Here is a 19542-nt window from a genome sequence, read left to right as displayed (position 1 = left end):
ACGGCTATGATCGAACCCCGCCCTTTCGTGAAGCTTACTCACCTTGCAAAAACTCTCAGATGTTCTTGCTCATGTTGTCGCTACTTCTTCATCTTCATGGTGCTTTTTCCGACGAGTTCATCATATTCTCTTATTGTGATAAGGTTTATTTTCCCTTCCTTTAGTTGTTTTCTTGATTTTCGCGACTAAGTGTGGCCATTGTTGTGATCGCATTGAGTCTTTTAGGGCTTTATTAGGGTTTTTAAGTGTGTCTTTGGTGGTCCTGGGTTTAAAGAAGGTTTATCATAGCGGGCGCCAGAATTCTTGGTAGGTCGTGTGCGTCTGTTGTCCAACATGAGCTATTTCGGGTGCTTGAACTGAAAGCAAAGTGTGGATAGGTCACCGAGTTTTTCAAACTCTAACACATGTTTGCTTCTATTTCAGGAACCTAGAGGCGAGTTATAGTCATGTCTTCGTCAAGTAGCCACACCGTCCTGATTTTGGGTTCTACCCCTAGAGTCACGGGCAGCTTTATCATTCCCTTGGGGACCAAGATATCCCTAGTGAACCCATAGAGCAGTGATAGGCACTCCTTCAAGTTTCTCTCCATGAACCTTATTTCTCGGAAAGCTCCCAAGAAAATGATATTCACTACACTTTCGTTATCGACCATCACCCTCAGTACCCTAGCATTGTCAATTCTGGTTGCGATTACAATTGCATAATGATTATGGTGAGGGGATTTTTCACATTCTTTGACTGTGAATCCTACAACCTTGCTCTCTTGTTTGGGTCGTTTCGACAACTGATGTTCACAACTCATTACTTAGGGGACTGAGTCTGTTTTAGTCTCTCGAGCATATTACTTGCGAGCATGCCTTGAGCTCCCTACTATGTCGGGACCCCTATAGATCATGCCCACCAGGACTTCGTTGTTGGCATTGGTCGAGGCTTGCTAGACCTAATTATTTTGCTCACCGGCGTTTTCACGAGCCGATGTCTCCTTAACAAATTCCTTTAAGTGGCCCCTTCGTATCAGGTCTTCGATAGCATTTTTTAAGGCCCGACACTCTTTGGTATTATACCCGATGTCCTGTGGTATTGGCAGTATTTTTGTCGATCTCTTTTGCCCAGAGCCCCCTTCATTCTATCTAGAGCGGGCAGTCTCTTCGCCTTACGGGAGACTTCATATATATGGGTTATATCTTGCGTGAGGGGGGTGTATTCTGCATATCGTGGGAAAGGCAGCCTGTCCTTGCGGCTATATGTTCTTTATCTCTTTTGGGACCTATTCCGATCCCTGTCATTATAGTCTTGGCCCTTCTGCTTGTTTAATGGGCGATCTTATCACCTATCCAGGGCTCTTCGTTGCGAGCTTCTGGCTAAGGCTGCTAGCGAGCTTTCTACTCGCTAATGCTTTGCAGCCATCTAGTAAAACTTTGTTAGATTCACATGATCTTCACTTTAGAGCTTTTTCCAAAGCTCTGTTTATGGGTTGATGCCTACAATTAGCAAAGTTTGGATTGACTCTTTAGGTGCATCTGCGACCTTTGCTTGCTCATTCTGAAACCTTGTTAAATATGAGGTCAGCGTTTTGTCTCTCTCCTGACGAATGTTACTTAAGTAGCTGAGAGACATTGCGAACTGTCTCCTCACTTGGAATTGCTACAATTAAAGCAAGGATAATTGTTGTCAAGAACTGATGGAGTTCACCTTGAGTTTTTTGTACCACATTTTGGCATCCCCTACGTATGTGACTGCTAAGCAATGACACTTTGCTAAGTCACAGACCTAGTGCAGCTCCATCAGGTCATTGCTAAGTCACAGACCTAGTGCAGCTCCATCAGATCGAGGTGGTCTTTGGAATCTCCTTTCCCGTCGAACTTGCTTTTTGGCGCTCTGAATCCTTAGGGAAGTGGGGGCCTGGCGAACTTCCTCTGTGAAGGGAGAGCCCGTCATTTCTTTCGCTGCATTATTTTGGTAGGCTCTTAGATCATCGAACATTTTCTGCACCTGATCATGGCTTCATTGTGATTCCCCTAGTTGGCTCTGTTCAGCCTTACCTCGAGCAAGTGAGTTCTTAAATCTGTTGCTTAAGAGCCCCCTTGGTTATGCGCATTGATGCACGAAGTTGAGTCATGATGACTAGGTTGGTATGTGCTATCATGCTCCTCGGTGCGTTGCTTGTGACGTTGGTTATAACTGAAACGTCGGTCATTGCCAGATTGGTGCACATGACTCATCTTGCGAGCTTACGAGGATCAAACTTATTTTGGACGTGGGTTAAAACCAGCACGTTGACGCTTGGGATACTGCCGAGCAAGTCGAGCTTCACGTGGGCAACCATCGCCTTCACTTTCCCCCATTGGTTGTTTCTCTGGTCGTCTCCCAAGGTTAGTTTGCCCGCGGGACTTGCGTTTGTGAGCGGAGTGTGCTCTGTGACGTCAAGGGTGCTAGTCACCCCTCAATGCTAATGAGCCAGACTGGTCGCCGGCAGAATTTCGACCTGTCAGGGTGATATTAGTGAAGCATTGGTCAAGGTTTTGTGTGGTTAGTTGCTGATTTCTCAGCTCAGCCATGATCTGTTACACCGCCTATGCAACCATTATTCTGATCATTTCAACCAATTAGCTGTTCTCAAGGTTTGATGTCCCTACTCCCTAGTTATTTGCAGTTTGTTGAGTCGACGACATTGGTGGTTAACGCCCAGCAGCGTCCTGTTGCACCTCCTAGTGGGTGGTCTCACATTATCGTGGTTTCCAATGGTGGTTTTCGATCTTCTATGCACCATTGTGGGCCTAGAATGATCGGGTCACTGGGATTTCTTACCGGAATTTTGTGGAGGCCCTCCTTCTAGTGCCAAAATGTTGAGGCAAGAATTACACCAACTTTGGTGATCCGATCGACTTAGTTAGGATCGGAACTAATGTGTGCGTGATTACAAATAACTAGCAGTGGATAAATAATCAGTATAGTAAAGTAAATGATAAAGAGATTTTTAAAGTGGTTTGGCGAGTTGAACTCTTAAGCTTACATCCATTATTATTGTATTTGCTGTGAGAGCTTACAATAACAATCCTAGAATAATTTGTTAACCCTTTTCTCATCTTTGAAAGGGGTTTATATATAGAGTTTGTACAAAGGAAATGACGAACATAAAGGGATTACAATTAAGTTTAAAATGCAACTCCGATATTCTCGCGATTGGGTGTTGTGATTGCGCAAAGATTATTGTTGATCTGATCCTTCCTGGGATATCCGGGATCTAAAGTTATCTGTGAATTGGTTGAACAACTGCAAGGATTGGTCACAACTAGATTGTGCTAGGTCGAGCTATAACTCGATGAGCTTATGCTAGGTCGGACAATTGGCAGAGTCGAGCTGGTTTTGAATTAGGCTATATAACCTCACAGCACTCCGAGCTTGGTGGAAAATTCACACCCAACAAGACATGATTAAATCACACATAGCAAGACATAATCATGGAGATTAATTTAAACTTCAAAATAAATTATTTTCAATATTCACAATGGGACAAAAAACATGATAATTATATAAATAAATACTAATTATAAAATGTAAACGAAAAACGAAGTCCTTTTTTTTTTTTTTTTTGAGTTCTAAAAACAACTCATTTGACAAAGATGTCTTGAGACTATGATTTAGAAGAAAAAACAAGTAATTTCTATAAATATTTTAAAATTAACATAAAATTATTTTTAAATTGAATTTTTAATCTAAAAACAGTGTTGCAGTTTGTTAAGAAAATAATGATGTCTTAGAGCATCTTTAAATGACTCTTTATATGACTCAAACATTTTATTATCAAGAGTCTATTCATAAAAACAAGAATCTATTCATAAAAACAAGAGTCTAACCGACTCTTTATTATTTAAATATAAATTAAAGAGTGAATTTGACTCTCTACATCTAGAGAATTAAATTTCACTCTCTATCATAATTTTAATTAATAAACTATAAGTTTCTATATATTTTATTTATTAATTCTCTCTTCTATTAAGTCTTTTTCTTGAAAATAAAGAATATCTTTATTAAATTTAAAGAACACATTGAATTTGAGTAAAAATTTTATTCTTTACATTTATAAATTAATAAAGTTTCTCTTTATTTATATGAAATATTTTTCTTTAAAATAAACAAATTCATTAGATATGCTCTTATCTACCGGGACAGTTGGATAATTGGTTAAACTCAAAAGGTGGTTGGAGATAAAGGAAATGGTATTAATATGTTGTCAATTTTCCATGCACTCAAGAAGGAAAATGTTAAAAGCATAAGTTTGCTTTGAGAAACAAGAGTCAAGCTCAAAAGTCAAAACAGAATGCAATGGCAGTAACCACAGACGTCCAAACCTAACACCTAATTTCTGGACCACCGTATCAGACACACCATCTAGCTCCATGCATGAGGCTTTGGGTTTGGGTTTCCGGCTACTATCACTCTGCTTAATTACTTACCTCTCTTCTATTCCTTCTTAAATTATTCATAAATATGTATATATGCCCAACCTCCACTCCCTCACCCACTAGCCGCGCCATTATAATAGCACCACTCAAAATCCATGACTTTCAGATCCATTTTTTAACGCTGTATGAATAATTACAAGATTTATAACGTATTATATTCAAAATCATGCTATAATCCTGATACTTAAAAGGTATAAGGCAACATTAACGTGGAAAGCCAGATAGGTCTGTATATAGTTTTAAGCGTGTGAGTTGCAATTTCTATTTAAAGGTCCACCCGGTCATTGAATACTGATAGGGACTCCCGTGAGAAATCCAGGTAAACATTAATTGGCATTCTTCATTATGAATCACCACCCATCTTCATTATATGTTGAATATAATAATATCAACTAATGTATATTTATGTATCCATCAAATTTCTCAACCCTTCTTCTATCTCTCAACTCTTACCAACTTGTATCTTTTTCCCCATCTAAATTTCTTTTAAAGCAAGAATACCGAAAACAATAAAGCCAGAGAAATAAACCAAAAAATGGAAGGTGTTTCGACGACAGTGTACAAGGGTTTGAAAAACTACTGGCAGAGGAGAGGTTACCAAAGGATAAATAATGGGACAGGTCGGAGACGGACAAGCCGATCGGAGCTGGGTTCAACCAGGAGAAGACGCTCCTGGCGGATCAAGATCAAACCTAAGCTTAAAATACTCAAAGTGGCTTCTCCAAAGAAGTTCTTTTTATGGCTACGTGACTCTTACGTGAAGATGATGATGAGTTTAGCTCATTCACGGGTTTGTACCAGTTATGGTGGAGCCATAGCCGGCCAAGGGGTTTATAGGTTTGGAAAGGGTCCACTTAAGGAATATGATGAGAAAATGATCGTTGAGATCTACAAGTCTTTAGTGTTGGCGCAGGGTCAGTTGGTGCCACGAGATGCAGCTAAACTTGGTTCAGAGATCGTTTGTCGAAGTTAGCTCTAGCTAATTAGAAACACGGCAAAACATGTTATTAATCAGGTATGAGGGTTTCGATTACAGAATTTGCTGCTCACTTGAATTCATGGAAGATGCATATTCCAGTACAGATCATGCCAATTCTTCAAGGCTATCCTGAAAGAAACAAGGATGAAGACAAGAAAAGCCTTACTTTTTTTTTTTTTTTTTTCTCTTTAATTTTTGTTTTAGCTTTTTAGAATAGCTTTTAATGTTGTTCAGCTGGTAAATTGTAATGAGTAAATGTTCAGTTGTTGGCAATAAGTCTTTAAGGCACCTAACTTTCTGGCACAAGAAGCAAAAGAATAAAAACTACTTCTTCCTTGTGAACACAGAGAGTTAAACATCTTTAATTGTTGCTATAATGTTATATAGGTGGTAGAGCATGAGATTAAAGGAGACTCAAATCAAGTGAGCCCCGTACTGGGTTGATTAAGATTATGATTTGGGCGTGAGCAAAAGAAGGTAATTGATCAAGCCATGATAATGTTGAACTTGGTGGGTTCGTATAGTCAATGCAAACTTTGACCATTCTTGTTAATTTACATTAGAGTGGAAAAATGTGAGCTTGCCAGACCTTGCTTGGTCGGATCGGATCGTTGTGGGATACGAGCCATTTTGAGATGAGAGATCTTTTCATGTGGTGCTTTAATTTTGTAATCCATGGCGTTGCTCTTGCTCTTCCTGTAGCTATGTTTAAAAGATCATGGGAAATCTTTTCGTGTGTAACATACCATGTGTTATGTTTGCCTAATTGCATATTAAATTCTTGGGCAGATGGTCAACCTTACGTTTAAAATAAATTATGTATATTTAAAATAAGTTCCACTACCTTGCAGCGTTTTGAAAATTATGATCTTATGGAAATTTACTATCGCCGTTTCCCTTCACCGCTGGGCAAAACTTTACTTGTTTATGAGTTTAAAGATACGAATCTTATTCAATAAATATATAGTTTGACAGGACAGCAAAGCATTATAGCTTTCTGTTATTTTCCTAAAAAAAAAAAAAAAAAAAAGGCATCTCGACTGATTGAGATGACTTATATTCCTTCACGTCGTTTTGCCCTTCTATGCTTCAAAATTTTCAAGGCAATTATGATTTCCATGTTGCTTCTTTATCGTTCATAATAGAGAAAACGACACATCTTCACCCTATTTAGCGAAATCTTAAATGGATACACCTAATTGTATTTATTCTGTAGTTTTACTATTAAGGTACCTTATCCTTTATTTTAGTAGAATTCTAATATTTCGTTGTATCATAATGCATGTTAGCATGTTAAAATACATCAATATTTTCTTTGATAGAAGATTGGTTCATATTAAAAAAAAGTAACTCACGTTAACAATATCTAAGTCAGCGATTTTTTGTTTTTTTAGCTGATTTTAAAGTCCAAAATCACTTTCAAGACCATTGTTAAACTCCCCACAATTTTCTCTATAAAACTTATACTTTTACTTGTCGCCCTCACTTATTGTTTCTCACCACCACCAACAATCAAATTATATTAGTTAAATGATGAAAATTAAGAATAAATATAATTATAGGTATAATTAGGGGCGGATTCAGCCCCTTTGAGGGTAGGCCAGGCTTACCCTTAAGTTTTAAAGAAAAATTATTAATATATAGACACACAAAAATTGATATTAACATATATACCCAGGATATCCTCGAATTTAAAAAAACGAGAATTATTATACATATATCTAGACCCACAAAAAACTTATTATTAATATATATATTCCAACCCTCATCATGTTAAAAGTTTAAAACTCTCTCCACTCTTCTTCCGGCTCCACCTGTTTTTTATGATTTTATCCCCAAAATTATTTACTCTCTCATTTTCTTCCTCATGCTATTCAATCTTAAAACTTTTAAGACTGAAATTGTTGAAGCTTTCATTACTCTAGATGTCACAATTAGCTCAGTTTTCTATTTTATCAGTTTTAGGTATGTGTATTACTCATTTCAATTTAGTTTATTTTAGGGTTAAATCATTTTTTATTTTTTTTAAGGTTTTTTATTCTAATTTGAGGGGAAAAGACATGGATCTTGTGAGTTTATTTTGTATTTTGTGTATAAGAATGAATTTGTTTCCCTAAATTAAAATCTTAAATATATTTCAAAAGACGTTATTCTTCACCCTTCACTCACCACTTTTCTATATTTGAAACGTTACCATCCTGCTACTCAAAATAAATAAAGAAATTTGAGTTACTATCTATGTTTATACCAATAAATTTTTTTTTTATTAATTCATATTAAAAGTCAACGTAATGTTGACTTAATTTAAATTTTGGTTGACTTTAGCTTAGGTTAGGTCTGATCAAAATTATAAAAATTTATATTATAATCTTTAAAAATTAAAAAAAAATTAAAAAAAGTTTTATTCAAGGTCTACGTAACACATTTACGCAAATTTTTGCTTCTTATGAATTTATTCAAATAGATAAATATTGCGTTTTTTCAGGTCTTGAGATTTCGCTCGGTGGGAATATGTCGTTTACTCTTAATAATATAGATATAGTATGCATTAATTTGTTTTCTTTTTGGTCTTCCGCAGCATCTAGTTACTTCTGATTCACGAGGAATATTTATTAGACATGGCCCAGCATCTTAGACTTCAGCCAATTCCACCGAACCACGCCCACCCACGCCCCATCCTGTTATTACTTATTACCACACCTAATCAACTTTTAGAGCCCAAGTCATATTACTGTGCTAATTATTTTTAAACAATGCACGCACCTATTTTAATATTTTTACCATTACTGATGTAATCCTGGTAGGGCTTTTAGCGAATTCCATGAAAGATTTTCTAATAAATTTCTAGTTTAAGTGTTTAATGCAGATTGATGATGAGCTAACCCGTTGACAGACTGACTTGATGAGATCTTCACGAAAAAAGAATTGGGGACCCTGTGCATTGCTATACCCAACCTATCAACCAATAACTTTATGTGTATTAACTTTTGTCTTAAAATTGCAGTGCAAGTAGTGTAGTGGTGTCTATTTTCTTTCCTTTTTTTTTTTTTTTTTTCTCAAGTCAAATTACCTGCCATTATCTATTTTGTTTTAGGCTGTAGGTGAAACTAACTCGTTACAAGTTCTGACCTGTTTGTTTGTACTGACCTAAACATTAATTAAATGTTTAATTTTGGTACACATTCCTTTAAGGATATCCAAATAAATGCATTGATTAGATTTTATGATATTCTACCCAAAGTTCCTATGGCTGAGTTGGGCTGGCTGGGCTGGGCGGGCTCCTTTTGTTGACCCACACGAGGTTGTTTGGGAGTCTCAAGTCCATGCTGCGGTATTTTTAACATAGTTGGGTTTAGTTTATTCTATCAGGACCTATAATTTATAGGTTAACACCCAGTGGTAGGAGATCCATGATAAATACGATTTTTAAGCATATAACCAATAATTTACTCAAATATTGCTACAAGTAAAGTTCCTTTTGCATTACTTTGGAGATCTTCCCATCAAATCTCTTTAAATTAATTGTGTAAAAATCAAATAACACTTAATAGCCAAAAGAAAGTAAATTTAAAGCTGGTTGGAGCTTGTAGTGGTCAGAGCTTAATACATTAGAACTCTGAAGTTGTATTGAATTTTGAGCGGGCTTAAGCCCAACAAACTGTCATACTATTGGTTAATAGGATTTTCCCGCTTCTGTCTGAGCCTAAACCCAATAGGAAAATACGAATCAATAGTGTGTTTTTTTTTTTTTGAAAAAGAAAGAATGCAAAAAAGAGCCCTATCATTTTCCTGACCTTCAGTACTAGGGAGTATATAAGTTTAGGACCTATAATATAACTGAGTTTTTTTCGTAACTTTACACCCAAGTTTTTATTAGAATTAGGATTAATTGTTTGAGAATATAGCATGAAAATGAGAAAATATGAAAAACAGAAAAATAATGGGATAAATGGAGGCTAATTGATATAAATTTATATCAGCCAAATACGAAATTTTACTCTTCAAAGTTGAAATCCTATAGTTACAGATATAAATTGTTAGAAAGACGGCTATTGGTTTATATATATATATATATATGTTTGCTAACATGTTGGTTGAGGTAACATTATCAAAATATATTTTAAATAAAGCAGCAAATTAAGAGATGCAATATAAAACAATAAATAGAAGAACTCAATTAAAAAAATAAAAAATAAATTTTAAAAAAGAGGTTCTTTGCTTAAATGACGCGTGAGTAATTAATATAGGTGGAAAACGTAGAAGTCTTTTTCATGTGGATGGCAGGGACATGTATAAAACCGTGGTTGAATTGGTTTCTGAACTTGAACGTAAGTACTGTCATTGTTTCATCCAATAGAATCGAATGCTTGTCTTTTGAACCTTCCTTAATCTTTAAGTACTTGACTTGACGCTTTCAAAAATCACTTTGTACATCGTCGGTCCTCCTTTTTCTTATTTTATTCCATAATACAGTAATAAAAATAAAAAAAATAAAAACTAAAAAAGTGCATGCTTTGCGTGCATACATGTCTCGCAAATATATATAATACATATAAATATACGGTCAATCTATCAATAGCACTTTGCTCTTTCAGTAAGTTATTTAATTATGTATTTTAAAAGGTAGACTAATAGAATCAATCAAACAATATCTTATCCAATTAATTTATTGGCCATGATGTTGGAATGGAAACCAAATTATTCTTCATTCACTCATTTTCACTACAAGCCAAATGGTTTACACAAGGATGCTTTGTTTATGTGCCATGTAGCGCCTCAAAAAGAAAGTGACACGTCAAAAATCTAATCTAGCAATACCACAAATTAAAATGATACACGTGATCCACATTATTAATAAGTTAATTGAAATCATCATTCAATTTTCGCTCTGAAAATGCACCAGTTAGTTAATATATGATTATTAGCCCATCATTAAATTGCGTCTAAAGTAAACTTACACAAGTTATTAAGTAATCCTTCAATTTTATCCAATTAGTTTTAACTTATATGAACATGACCACTGACCATCCAACGGCTAAAAAAGCGGAAAAAAAATTGTAGTAGTAGGTTGGGATTTGGAAAAGAGGCTCATTCTAAAATGACTGCTAACGGCTAGCCCCATTAACGTCTCTATAATCTGACGCCACCACTTATTAGTTGATCATGATATGTTACCATCCCTTCCCTTCGCTTGAGTTCCTTACCAGTTGACCAAACTCATTTTATATTTTATTTTTTTTTGGGTGGGGATACTCTCTGTTATAACAGATTGGTTCCCTCAATAATTAAATTGGACAATATACACGATTGGTTGATGATCAATTATCAAATAAATAGGCTTGCCGACCATAGAATGAGCCGTGATGCTTAATTTCTGCCACTGCCGCTTTCAAGCTTCCACGTTACAAAATCACACGGACAGCTGGGAGCCTGTGACTTGTGATTGTGAGAGAAATGTAATCTTATAGCAAGATTTGTTGGGTGATGTAACGTGCCACATTTTCATTCTATTTATACACGATATATTACCAAAAAATAATGCATTGCTTGCTATTAAAGAACCAACAGTACTAATTGAAAACAAAAATTGTATTCCAGAAATATAAATACATACCCCCAATGAAGCAATCATTCTATTAACCGAAGATAGCAAGTCCTCAAAACTGGATTGAATTTGATGCCGCCAATTTAACTCTTAGAGTGTGTTTGATTCAAGAAATGTTAGATTACTGAAATCTTATATTACTTTGAAGATTATTAGAATCTTTTAAAGAATATATTTGGTTAGTTGGTAAGTATATTGTATTAATATGTTTGGTTAGAAGGAATAAATTGGTGAGTATGTTATTTAAATTACTAAATTGTCCTCTTTTAAAATATTAATATAATATTTTTTTATTATTAATTTCTAAATAATTTCTTTTAACCTCCAATATTTCAAATTTAGCTAAAATACCTCCATTTCTATAAAATTCTTTTTAAATATTAAAATAATATTATTTTTATTATTAATTTTTGAATAATTTCTTTTAACCTTTACTATTTCTAAATAATATATTCAAGAGTCTTAGTTGACTACTCGATCACCTAGTGGTGGTTTGACCCACTTTTGATGTTTATATAATATAATTGATAATAAATATTAATTATAGAGGGGACACATGTATGTATGCTACATCATGCTTTATATATAATAAATACTTTATATATTCAAATGAATGTCATTTAATTTATTTGATAATTGGTGTGAAGGAATAGCTTAATAATATAATTAAAAGACGATAATACTAGTATTATTCTACTAGTAGTGATAGTGACGGGCTGGGTTAACAGTAAGCGGTTTTATTACGTACAATACACTCAATAGGCCCCTCTGCCAATAATTGAATATGAAAATCAAACGGGCTTGACTGACCCATAAAACCAAACGGGCTTATGGGTAATGTATAATTGGATCAGTTTAAAAAACTTGATCCACAAAAATAGATAGTGGAAGCCAGGCTGGTGTACGGACTGTTGAGTGTGCTCTCACCGAGGAACACGCTTCACAAAGTATGATCATGCAATGCACAGCTGTGTTGCAGATCCACCGTATACCTCCATTGCATAAACAAAAGGAGACATATTGATGAACGTGGCATCAAGATATTGGTTTGACCGGATAGCTGTTCTTCACTATGCTTAGTTTCACACTAAACTGCAAAGCCTGAGCGGTCTGATGTTTTCTGATGTTATTTACTGCGGACTGGGTTTCCTGATTCATGTACGCCTTTATTACCTTATCGAATTTCGAGCAAATTTATTTTGCATGTTTAATGTGTGCTAAATGACAAAGAATGGTCAGTGTAAGAGAGCCCATAGATTCTGCGGGACCCGGTATCCCAGGACAATATTGTCAATTAATAAACACGTCTGCAAATAAAATTAAATTACAGTAATACTAATTACCTGCATGGAGGTATTGTCAATATGACAATATCCAACACTAAACAGTATGCACCGATCACTTTGGTTGTAGTATATTATTCTAGATTTATAGTTTTAAAGAACAAATCATGTATGAAGTTACGAGAACATATAGCGCTGTGCCAATAATACTGGTCACCGTTCAAACATCCAAGATTAATATCACATGGGTTTCTAGCTTGATATCATATTAATTATTCTTTTTGTGTTTTTAAAAAGAGGACAACCGTTGAGTTTAATATTGAGCGAATTTTACAATATATTCGATTTGTTTTCTAATATTATCTAGATACTACTTATTTAAATGATTTTAAAAGAATGTGATTTCAGTCATGGTAATTATCCTCGAGGGTAACTTCTAGATGGTTTGGGAGGGCAACATGACATTGATATAAATAAATTACAGAGTATGTGTGTTGAGACTTGACATTAACCCAATTTAGAATTCAGGAAATTTATTTCCTTGCTAAGTACAGCAGGAGCTGCAGGACAGAGACAGTTGGGAATAAATATATATCCAAAATTGATATATCTAATGATGGAATTGGGATTTGGGAGCAACTTGACTGTAAATAAAATAATTGTATGGTAAAAACCAAAAAGTAAGAACCGAGAGTTACTACTATTTGTATGGAATAAACGAGGATACATAACCTTATAATAATAATAATACTAATATATTAATTAATCTTATATATTAATTGTAAGGGATCTTGATCTCTTTCTCTTGTCGAGAAAAATTACTAATTTCCTCTTTATAATACTGATATATTAATTAATATTATACAGGTTATAGTAGTGATTAACCTTGTATTAGTAAGCATTAAATGTTTTATTTAAGTTTGCAGGAATTGATCTTTTGCCTTAAAAGCAAAACTAATTCACAAGAAGTCTACTGATGATAACTTCTTTTAATAATAGAGTGGGCAAACCCAAAAACCCTTCGATTGTTAAGTAAAAATGATAGGTGATCCAGTAGTCCCTTTTCGAAGTTAAACAAGGCAATAATCCGAGTGGGCTCAGATTCTGGTTCTGGATCAAGCAAAGATATGAGTTTGACCCAGTTATTTTAAATAGTTAAATACGTGCTAAGAGAAGGGGTGATGTGTACAAGAATCCAAGTGTACACAACGTACGTGCTTGGAGGGGGACGCAATCGTCATTGTTAAAGAAGACAAGGACAGCTGGTCCTTTCCTTCCACAAGGCTCTTGTCATATGTATAAATCTTGTTGTATATTACCACATACTAAAAGCTAGTAAACTAACCATATTTTATTTCCTAATCAAATTATCCCGCTTGTTAATTTATCTCTTAAAAATAAATTTAATTTTTTGTTTCGCCGTGGATTTCTATAGTGGAAAACGCAAAGTTAGGAGGAAAAAGAAAAAAGAAAAAATTTGAGGAAAAGAAAGGGGCAGTCTCTCTCCAGTACCCACTTGTGTTTTTGTTCTGCTACTATCACCTTCCCCCANTAAATCTTGTTGTATATTACCACAGACTAAAAGCTAGTAAACTAACCATATTTTATTTCCTAATCAAATTATCCCGCTTGTTAATTTATCTCTTAAAAATAAATTTAATTTTTTGTTTCGCCGTGGATTTCTATAGTGGAAAACGCAAAGTTAGGAGGAAAAAGAAAAAAGAAAAAATTTGAGGAAAAGAAAGGGGCAGTCTCTCTCCAGTACCCACTTGTGTTTTTGTTCTGCTACTATCACCTTCCCCCATGAACAAGAATTTAACACAGAGAGGAGAGACAGATAGAGACTGCAAGTAGAGGGGGGAGTCATATAGTAGAAGCCTAAACGGCGGGGGACGGTAGCGCCGGGCCCTAATTTTGCGGCCTGGTTCGGTAATATGGATTCTTCTACTTTCTCTCTCTTCCAAGGTCGCTTCCTTCCCACGGCAATTATACTTTGATACCCAGTAAAAGATCGATTCGTGACCTTTTGATTATCTTTCTTTTATCTTTTATTAGTTTTGTTCGTAACACTGGCACACCTTAAAGGAACTCAAGCGTTTCTTCGATTATCCTCCATTATAGCAGATCGATTCGATTTCAAATCGAAGAAAAAGAAGAGTGGAGGATTTTACCGTGGAAAAATGCTTTCGATTTTGAGATTCTCTGGATATTTCTCAGCCGCAACCTTGTTGATCGTTCTATCACTTTCTTTCCAATCGTCTCCTCCTGCAGAAGCCATTAAATCCTCCCATCTGTCCTCCGTTGATTCACTAAATCCTTTTTCATTCCGAAAAGCTTCGATATTTCGCAATGCTGATGAATGTGGCTCCACTGCCTACAAAATCTCCGGTAGAACTGGTGTTTGCGATCCCTCGCTGGTCCATGTCGCGATTACTCTCGATGTTGACTACCTCCGTGGCTCAATCGCAGCGGTTCATTCCATTTTGCAACATTCGATGTGTCCAGAGAGTATTTTCTTTCACTTCTTGGTCTCAGAGATCAATCTGGAAAAACTAGTGAGATCCACTTTCCCGCAATTGAAGTTCAAGGTTTATTATTTCGATCCAGATATAGTACGAAACATGATCTCGACTTCTGTTAGACAAGCACTTGAACAGCCGTTAAATTATGCCAGAAATTATTTGGCTGATCTGTTAGAGCCATGTGTTGGTAGAGTGATTTATTTAGACTCTGATTTAGTGGTTGTTGACGATATTGCGAAACTCTGGAAAACAAGCTTGGGTTCGAGAACAATAGGTGCGCCAGAATACTGCCACGCAAACTTAACCAAATATTTCACGGCAACGTTTTGGAGTGAGAGAAGATTTTCTTCTACTTTTTATGGAAGAAGACCTTGTTACTTTAATACGGGAGTGATGGTTATAGATCTGGTTAAGTGGAGATTGGCTGGATACACCAAACGGATTGAGAGGTGGATGGAGATCCAGAAGAGTGACAGGATCTATGAGCTCGGCTCACTGCCGCCGTTCCTCTTGGTTTTTGCTGGACACGTGGCGCCGATTGAACACAGGTGGAACCAGCACGGTTTGGGTGGGGATAATGTGCGTGGCAGCTGTCGTGACCTACATCCTGGTCCGGTTAGCTTACTACATTGGTCCGGTAGCGGAAAGCCATGGATTAGGCTTGACTCTAAGCGACATTGCCCTCTTGATACACTATGGGCACCATACGATTTGTACGGCCACTCATATTGAATCATCATCCTCTTTTTCTTGGTGGCACATGCCGGTAAATTTCATACAAGGACTATTTTTTATTTTTCCATTTTCTTATTTTTATCTTCGTTAGTTTGTGTCTTTTTTCTCTTTACTTTGAGTATACTCCATTTTTTTTTTTCTTTTATGACTCTTGTTATAAAGCTTATTTCTCAGTGATTTGTATTGTATTCTATTATTTCTGCCTCTTGAAAATAAAAGAAAAAAGATATTCAATTTGTATATCTGTATGTTTATCTGTGTATATAGAGTCTATGGAGTGTGTTTTTTTCAGATAAAATACAGATTAGGATTGTGGTTAAATTACAGTCGGAGTTAGGGCCAAAGTGAGTACCCTAGCAAAACCTGAGATAAAAACTAAAAAGCTAAGCTAATCCTCCCATGGTGGCGGCTGTACACGTGGGTGTACTGGCATTAAAGTGGAATGCTTTTTTAATCCATCCTTGTAAATTGCGATTGGCAAATAGGCAACTGGCAAATATAAATTATGAGGCTCAAGTCTGTTGTCGGTCTAGCTGTTTGTTTCTTGAGAATTTTTCAATTTTCTATCTTTCTAGGTATTATCTTCTTTTTATATTTTTTTTGTTCCCCGAAATGCCCTTGACCGACTTAGTGTAGAGAAGGCAATGACATTCATTGTCCTCCTTTTTCTGCAGAATGGTGGTAGGCCATTTGGTAATGTGCTGCAGCGTTGGTAGGGACTTAAAAGATGTAGCCTTGTAGATTTTGCCTTTGCGTTTTTAATCCCATTTCTACCAGAAAATTAGTAAGAAAAAGTGAATAAACAATCTAGTATTTGAAGTTTAAGGAGCAAAAGGTGGGAGGAGCATATGTATTGAACTGTTTGTTGGTTTGTCCTTATTTCAACGGTGGCCGAAAGGAACCGACTACAAGAGTATTTTGTTTCTAAAATTGGGGTGTGGTGCCGGCTGAAGAGATAAACTAAAACTAGGCATGGGAAGAATCCAAAAAAGCTCCTAAGTTATGATAGGATCCAAGACCACTAAGGGTTTACTTCGGTGGCAGCGGCTGAAGAATTGTGAACTACCTCCCACTCTGTCTCTTGCGCATTTAGGAGGCAATCCCTTTTTTTCATTAGATTTATTAATATTTGTTGTTTTCATTAATTATTTTGGTTTTATAGACAATGTAGTTATATGTACAGCTATATCACACCAATTATAGGGAAATAGTACCAATCACCCCCTTAATCTCATTGTTGCGTGAGAAGTGTCCAAAGTAGGGGGATGGGAACGATTCTTTTTGCCCTGGATTCACACGTGGCCAGTTGCTTGAGTCTTGTGGAATCAACGGGTTTCATGTTGTGATTGTTTTATACTTGCTATGATTGAGATGATCTTACAGAGTTGTATTTGTATAAAGATTTGTTGGATTTTCTCTATATTTATTTTATGTTAAAAACTCGATTAGGACACATTAACACACGTTGGGTCTACCTAATTTAATCTGTGAAATCATAAGAGATCAATCTGACTTTGGCAGCTTTTTCTTTTTCAGTTATTTTAATCATTTGCTAAATGCTAATGTAATATTTTGTTTTAATCATTTGGGAAGGTTAGATGGTTCTAGAAGAGGGAGAGAGACGGGCAATAGAGATGGCGATTGACCCATCCGACTGATCCAGTTGCATTGCGTTGCCTAAAACCTAACCTCAACAAGTGTGGTTTTTGTTGATTATACATGGAGAGGCAGAACCCAAGTTATTTTGTGAAGATAACAATTTCATTTCATGCGTTGAAGGTGGATAGAAGTGGGTTATTCTTTTTGTTCTTTGTTTCTTTTGGGTGGAGGGAGAAAGTAGGTTATTCATGTGGAAGGAATTGCAGCAGGTTGATATGTTATGTGGAGATATTTTTTTTTTTTTTTCCCATTTAAATTTAATTTAAGCTAAATTAATAATGGCACATGATGATTCCATAAAATGCCAAAAAAGTATAAAGAGCCATTACCGTGTTGAGAGTTACAGGAGTAGTATGTATACCCGTAAGACATCGCAGTCCAATAAATTTTGGGTCCATTTGGGTTACTCATAACTGTTAAATAATTAGAACCACAGAAATTTTGTCCTTGAGCTTAAACGTAATTACTGGCCTTGATGGACACGGCTAAATTCCCAGTAGAATGCATCCTGAACAATTTTTCTACTACAATTTGCAAAAATGGGTCTATTTGAAGACTGGGTTGTTTTTCTGGTTCCTTCTTTCCCATGAATGTTTGTCCCTTTCTATCGCATGTGCACATATATGATATAACAAGTATGAAGACAATTTCTGGTATGAGCTTCATAGCTTGTGTCCGCCTTAATGAACCAAATGGAGTTGTAGTTAATAGTAGCGAGTCTGAAGATGACAGAAGCTTGAGGTATATTTATTTTGGTCTATAAACATCAGCCAGACTTTGTTGTGGCATGTGAGGAAAGGAACAAATGGAGGAAAGGGGCAAGCGCATACGTAGTGGAAAGAGAAGTTTGGACCTGAAGATACTTTACAGCTAGAAACAGGGCTTGCCTCTTGGGTTGATCTGATAGGGGACCATCAACTGTCTATGGTCCACCAAATATTCTTTCTCTAGATGTTGTACACATTTACGAACTGCCTTGGCCTCCCGAATTTTATGAAAGGCCAGTTACCTACCTCTTTCAACTGGTTTATTCTTTTTTGTCCAAGGAAATCATGTTAAAAGCCATCTAGTGAACCCAAATAAGATATGGTGCCATCACAAATGAATGGTAATCTCTTTTTTGGGTCCAAATAAACATTTTTGCTTCGAATTACAGAAGAACAACTCATCAATCCCAGCAATTTCGTTGTAGATTTTTGAACTCTCCCTCTTGGATAACATTGATATATCTGGGGAATGTTGACCATTATTTAAACCCTTTGTAAGGTATGACTATTGAGTAAAGGTTGCCCTACCTTTCAGTGCCCAACATATGCAGTATTAAGAGAAACTGGAATTAGGTTTATATACTGGTGGATTAGGCTCCCCTCACTATCCATGTTTCGTTGAGGTAGTAGCTGAAAGTGAGAATTGAGAAGAGTAATTGTAATACTGCCTTTAGAGTCTTTTCGAGCTGGTGATGGCATCATAAAGTTAGGTTGTTCTTTTATTTTACTCATACGACTGTTTTTGTGGTATTTGGTTGTCATTCGCCTAAGTTTTTCTAAGAATTTTGTGTTAGAGATGCAGATTGATGCATCTATATTAGAAAAATGTTGAAGATAAATGGGCAAGGTAGGGAGTAAGGGCCCTCAAAATTTGATGATCACAAAGTTGCCACTGGCGCCAACTCAGTTGATCCAACGAAAATCCTCTTAAATTCAGGTCACTATGAATTGATCAGTATTATAATTATGACTCCAGTTTGACAGCTGAAAGTTGTAAGCATCAAAACAATGGACAAGCAATACCAGGCAACCTGTGAGGAGCTGGGAAATGATGGAAACATTTTTAGAAATTCATATTGGTAGCTAACAAATGAAATTATGGAGGTTTTAGAGTTTGTGGGCTACAGCTGGGTAGGAAGGACATATGAAACAGATCCACATCACTCCCCCAGCTCAAGAAATCTGCTTAACCGATTCTAACTCTGACCATGAGGGTCTATGGCGCCTTGCCAAACATGTTCTTTCCATAAATTTCGTAACAGGAATGAAATTATGGAGGTTTTAGAGTTTGTGGGCTACAGCTGGGTAGGAAGGCTATGTGAAACAGATCCACATATCACTCCCCCAGCTCAAGAAATCTGCTTAACCGATTCTAACTCTGACCATGAGGGTCTATGGCGCCTTGCCAAACATTTTCTTTCCATAAATTTCGTAACAGGAATGGCCAAGTTCTAAAGAACTTGATTGTTAAACCTTATAGGAACTACTAATACATATTAACTATGTGGAATATCAATGACTAGTGA

General features: G+C 36.0%; 2 protein-coding genes across 4 annotated transcripts; both read left to right on the top strand.

Annotated features, from left to right (window-relative positions):
• The first annotated feature begins 4955 nt into the window (after window positions 1-4955).
• LOC116146795 lies at window positions 4956-6282 on the top strand. The gene has a single exon (XM_031432240.1). The coding sequence runs from the start codon at window positions 5002-5004 to the stop codon at window positions 5437-5439; it is 438 nt and encodes a 145-aa protein (XP_031288100.1). The 5' UTR covers window positions 4956-5001; the 3' UTR covers window positions 5440-6282.
• Window positions 6283-13934: 7652 nt separating this feature from the next.
• LOC116146823 (probable galacturonosyltransferase-like 7) lies at window positions 13935-17592 on the top strand. 3 transcript variants are annotated; one of them, XM_031432275.1, is made up of 2 exons: window positions 13935-15621; window positions 17189-17592. In XM_031432275.1, the coding sequence occupies exon 1, from the start codon at window positions 14514-14516 to the stop codon at window positions 15585-15587; it is 1074 nt and encodes a 357-aa protein (XP_031288135.1). In that variant the 5' UTR covers window positions 13935-14513; the 3' UTR covers window positions 15588-15621; window positions 17189-17592. The 3 variants fall into 3 exon arrangements, with proteins under 3 accessions (XP_031288135.1, XP_031288136.1, XP_031288137.1); XM_031432276.1 differs by having other exon boundaries at window positions 17184-17592; XM_031432277.1 differs by lacking the exon at window positions 17189-17592 and adding an exon at window positions 16265-17103.
• Window positions 17593-19542: the final 1950 nt, after the last annotated feature.

The sequence above is a fragment of the Pistacia vera genome, unplaced genomic scaffold, assembly GCF_008641045.1.
Source record: "Pistacia vera cultivar Batoury unplaced genomic scaffold, PisVer_v2 Contig483, whole genome shotgun sequence".
Lineage (NCBI taxonomy): Eukaryota > Viridiplantae > Streptophyta > Magnoliopsida > Sapindales > Anacardiaceae > Pistacia > Pistacia vera.
The sequence above is the reverse complement of the archived record's forward strand: the minus strand, read 5'-3'. Positions and strand labels throughout refer to the sequence as shown.

Bases quoted from the DNA above. Each gene is read 5' to 3' on its own strand.
- LOC116146823 (XM_031432275.1), top strand. From the start codon at position 14,514: ATGCTTTCGATTTTGAGATTCTCTGGATATTTCTCAGCCGCAACCTTG.
- LOC116146795 (XM_031432240.1), top strand. From the start codon at position 5,002: ATGGAAGGTGTTTCGACGACAGTGTACAAGGGTTTGAAAAACTACTGG.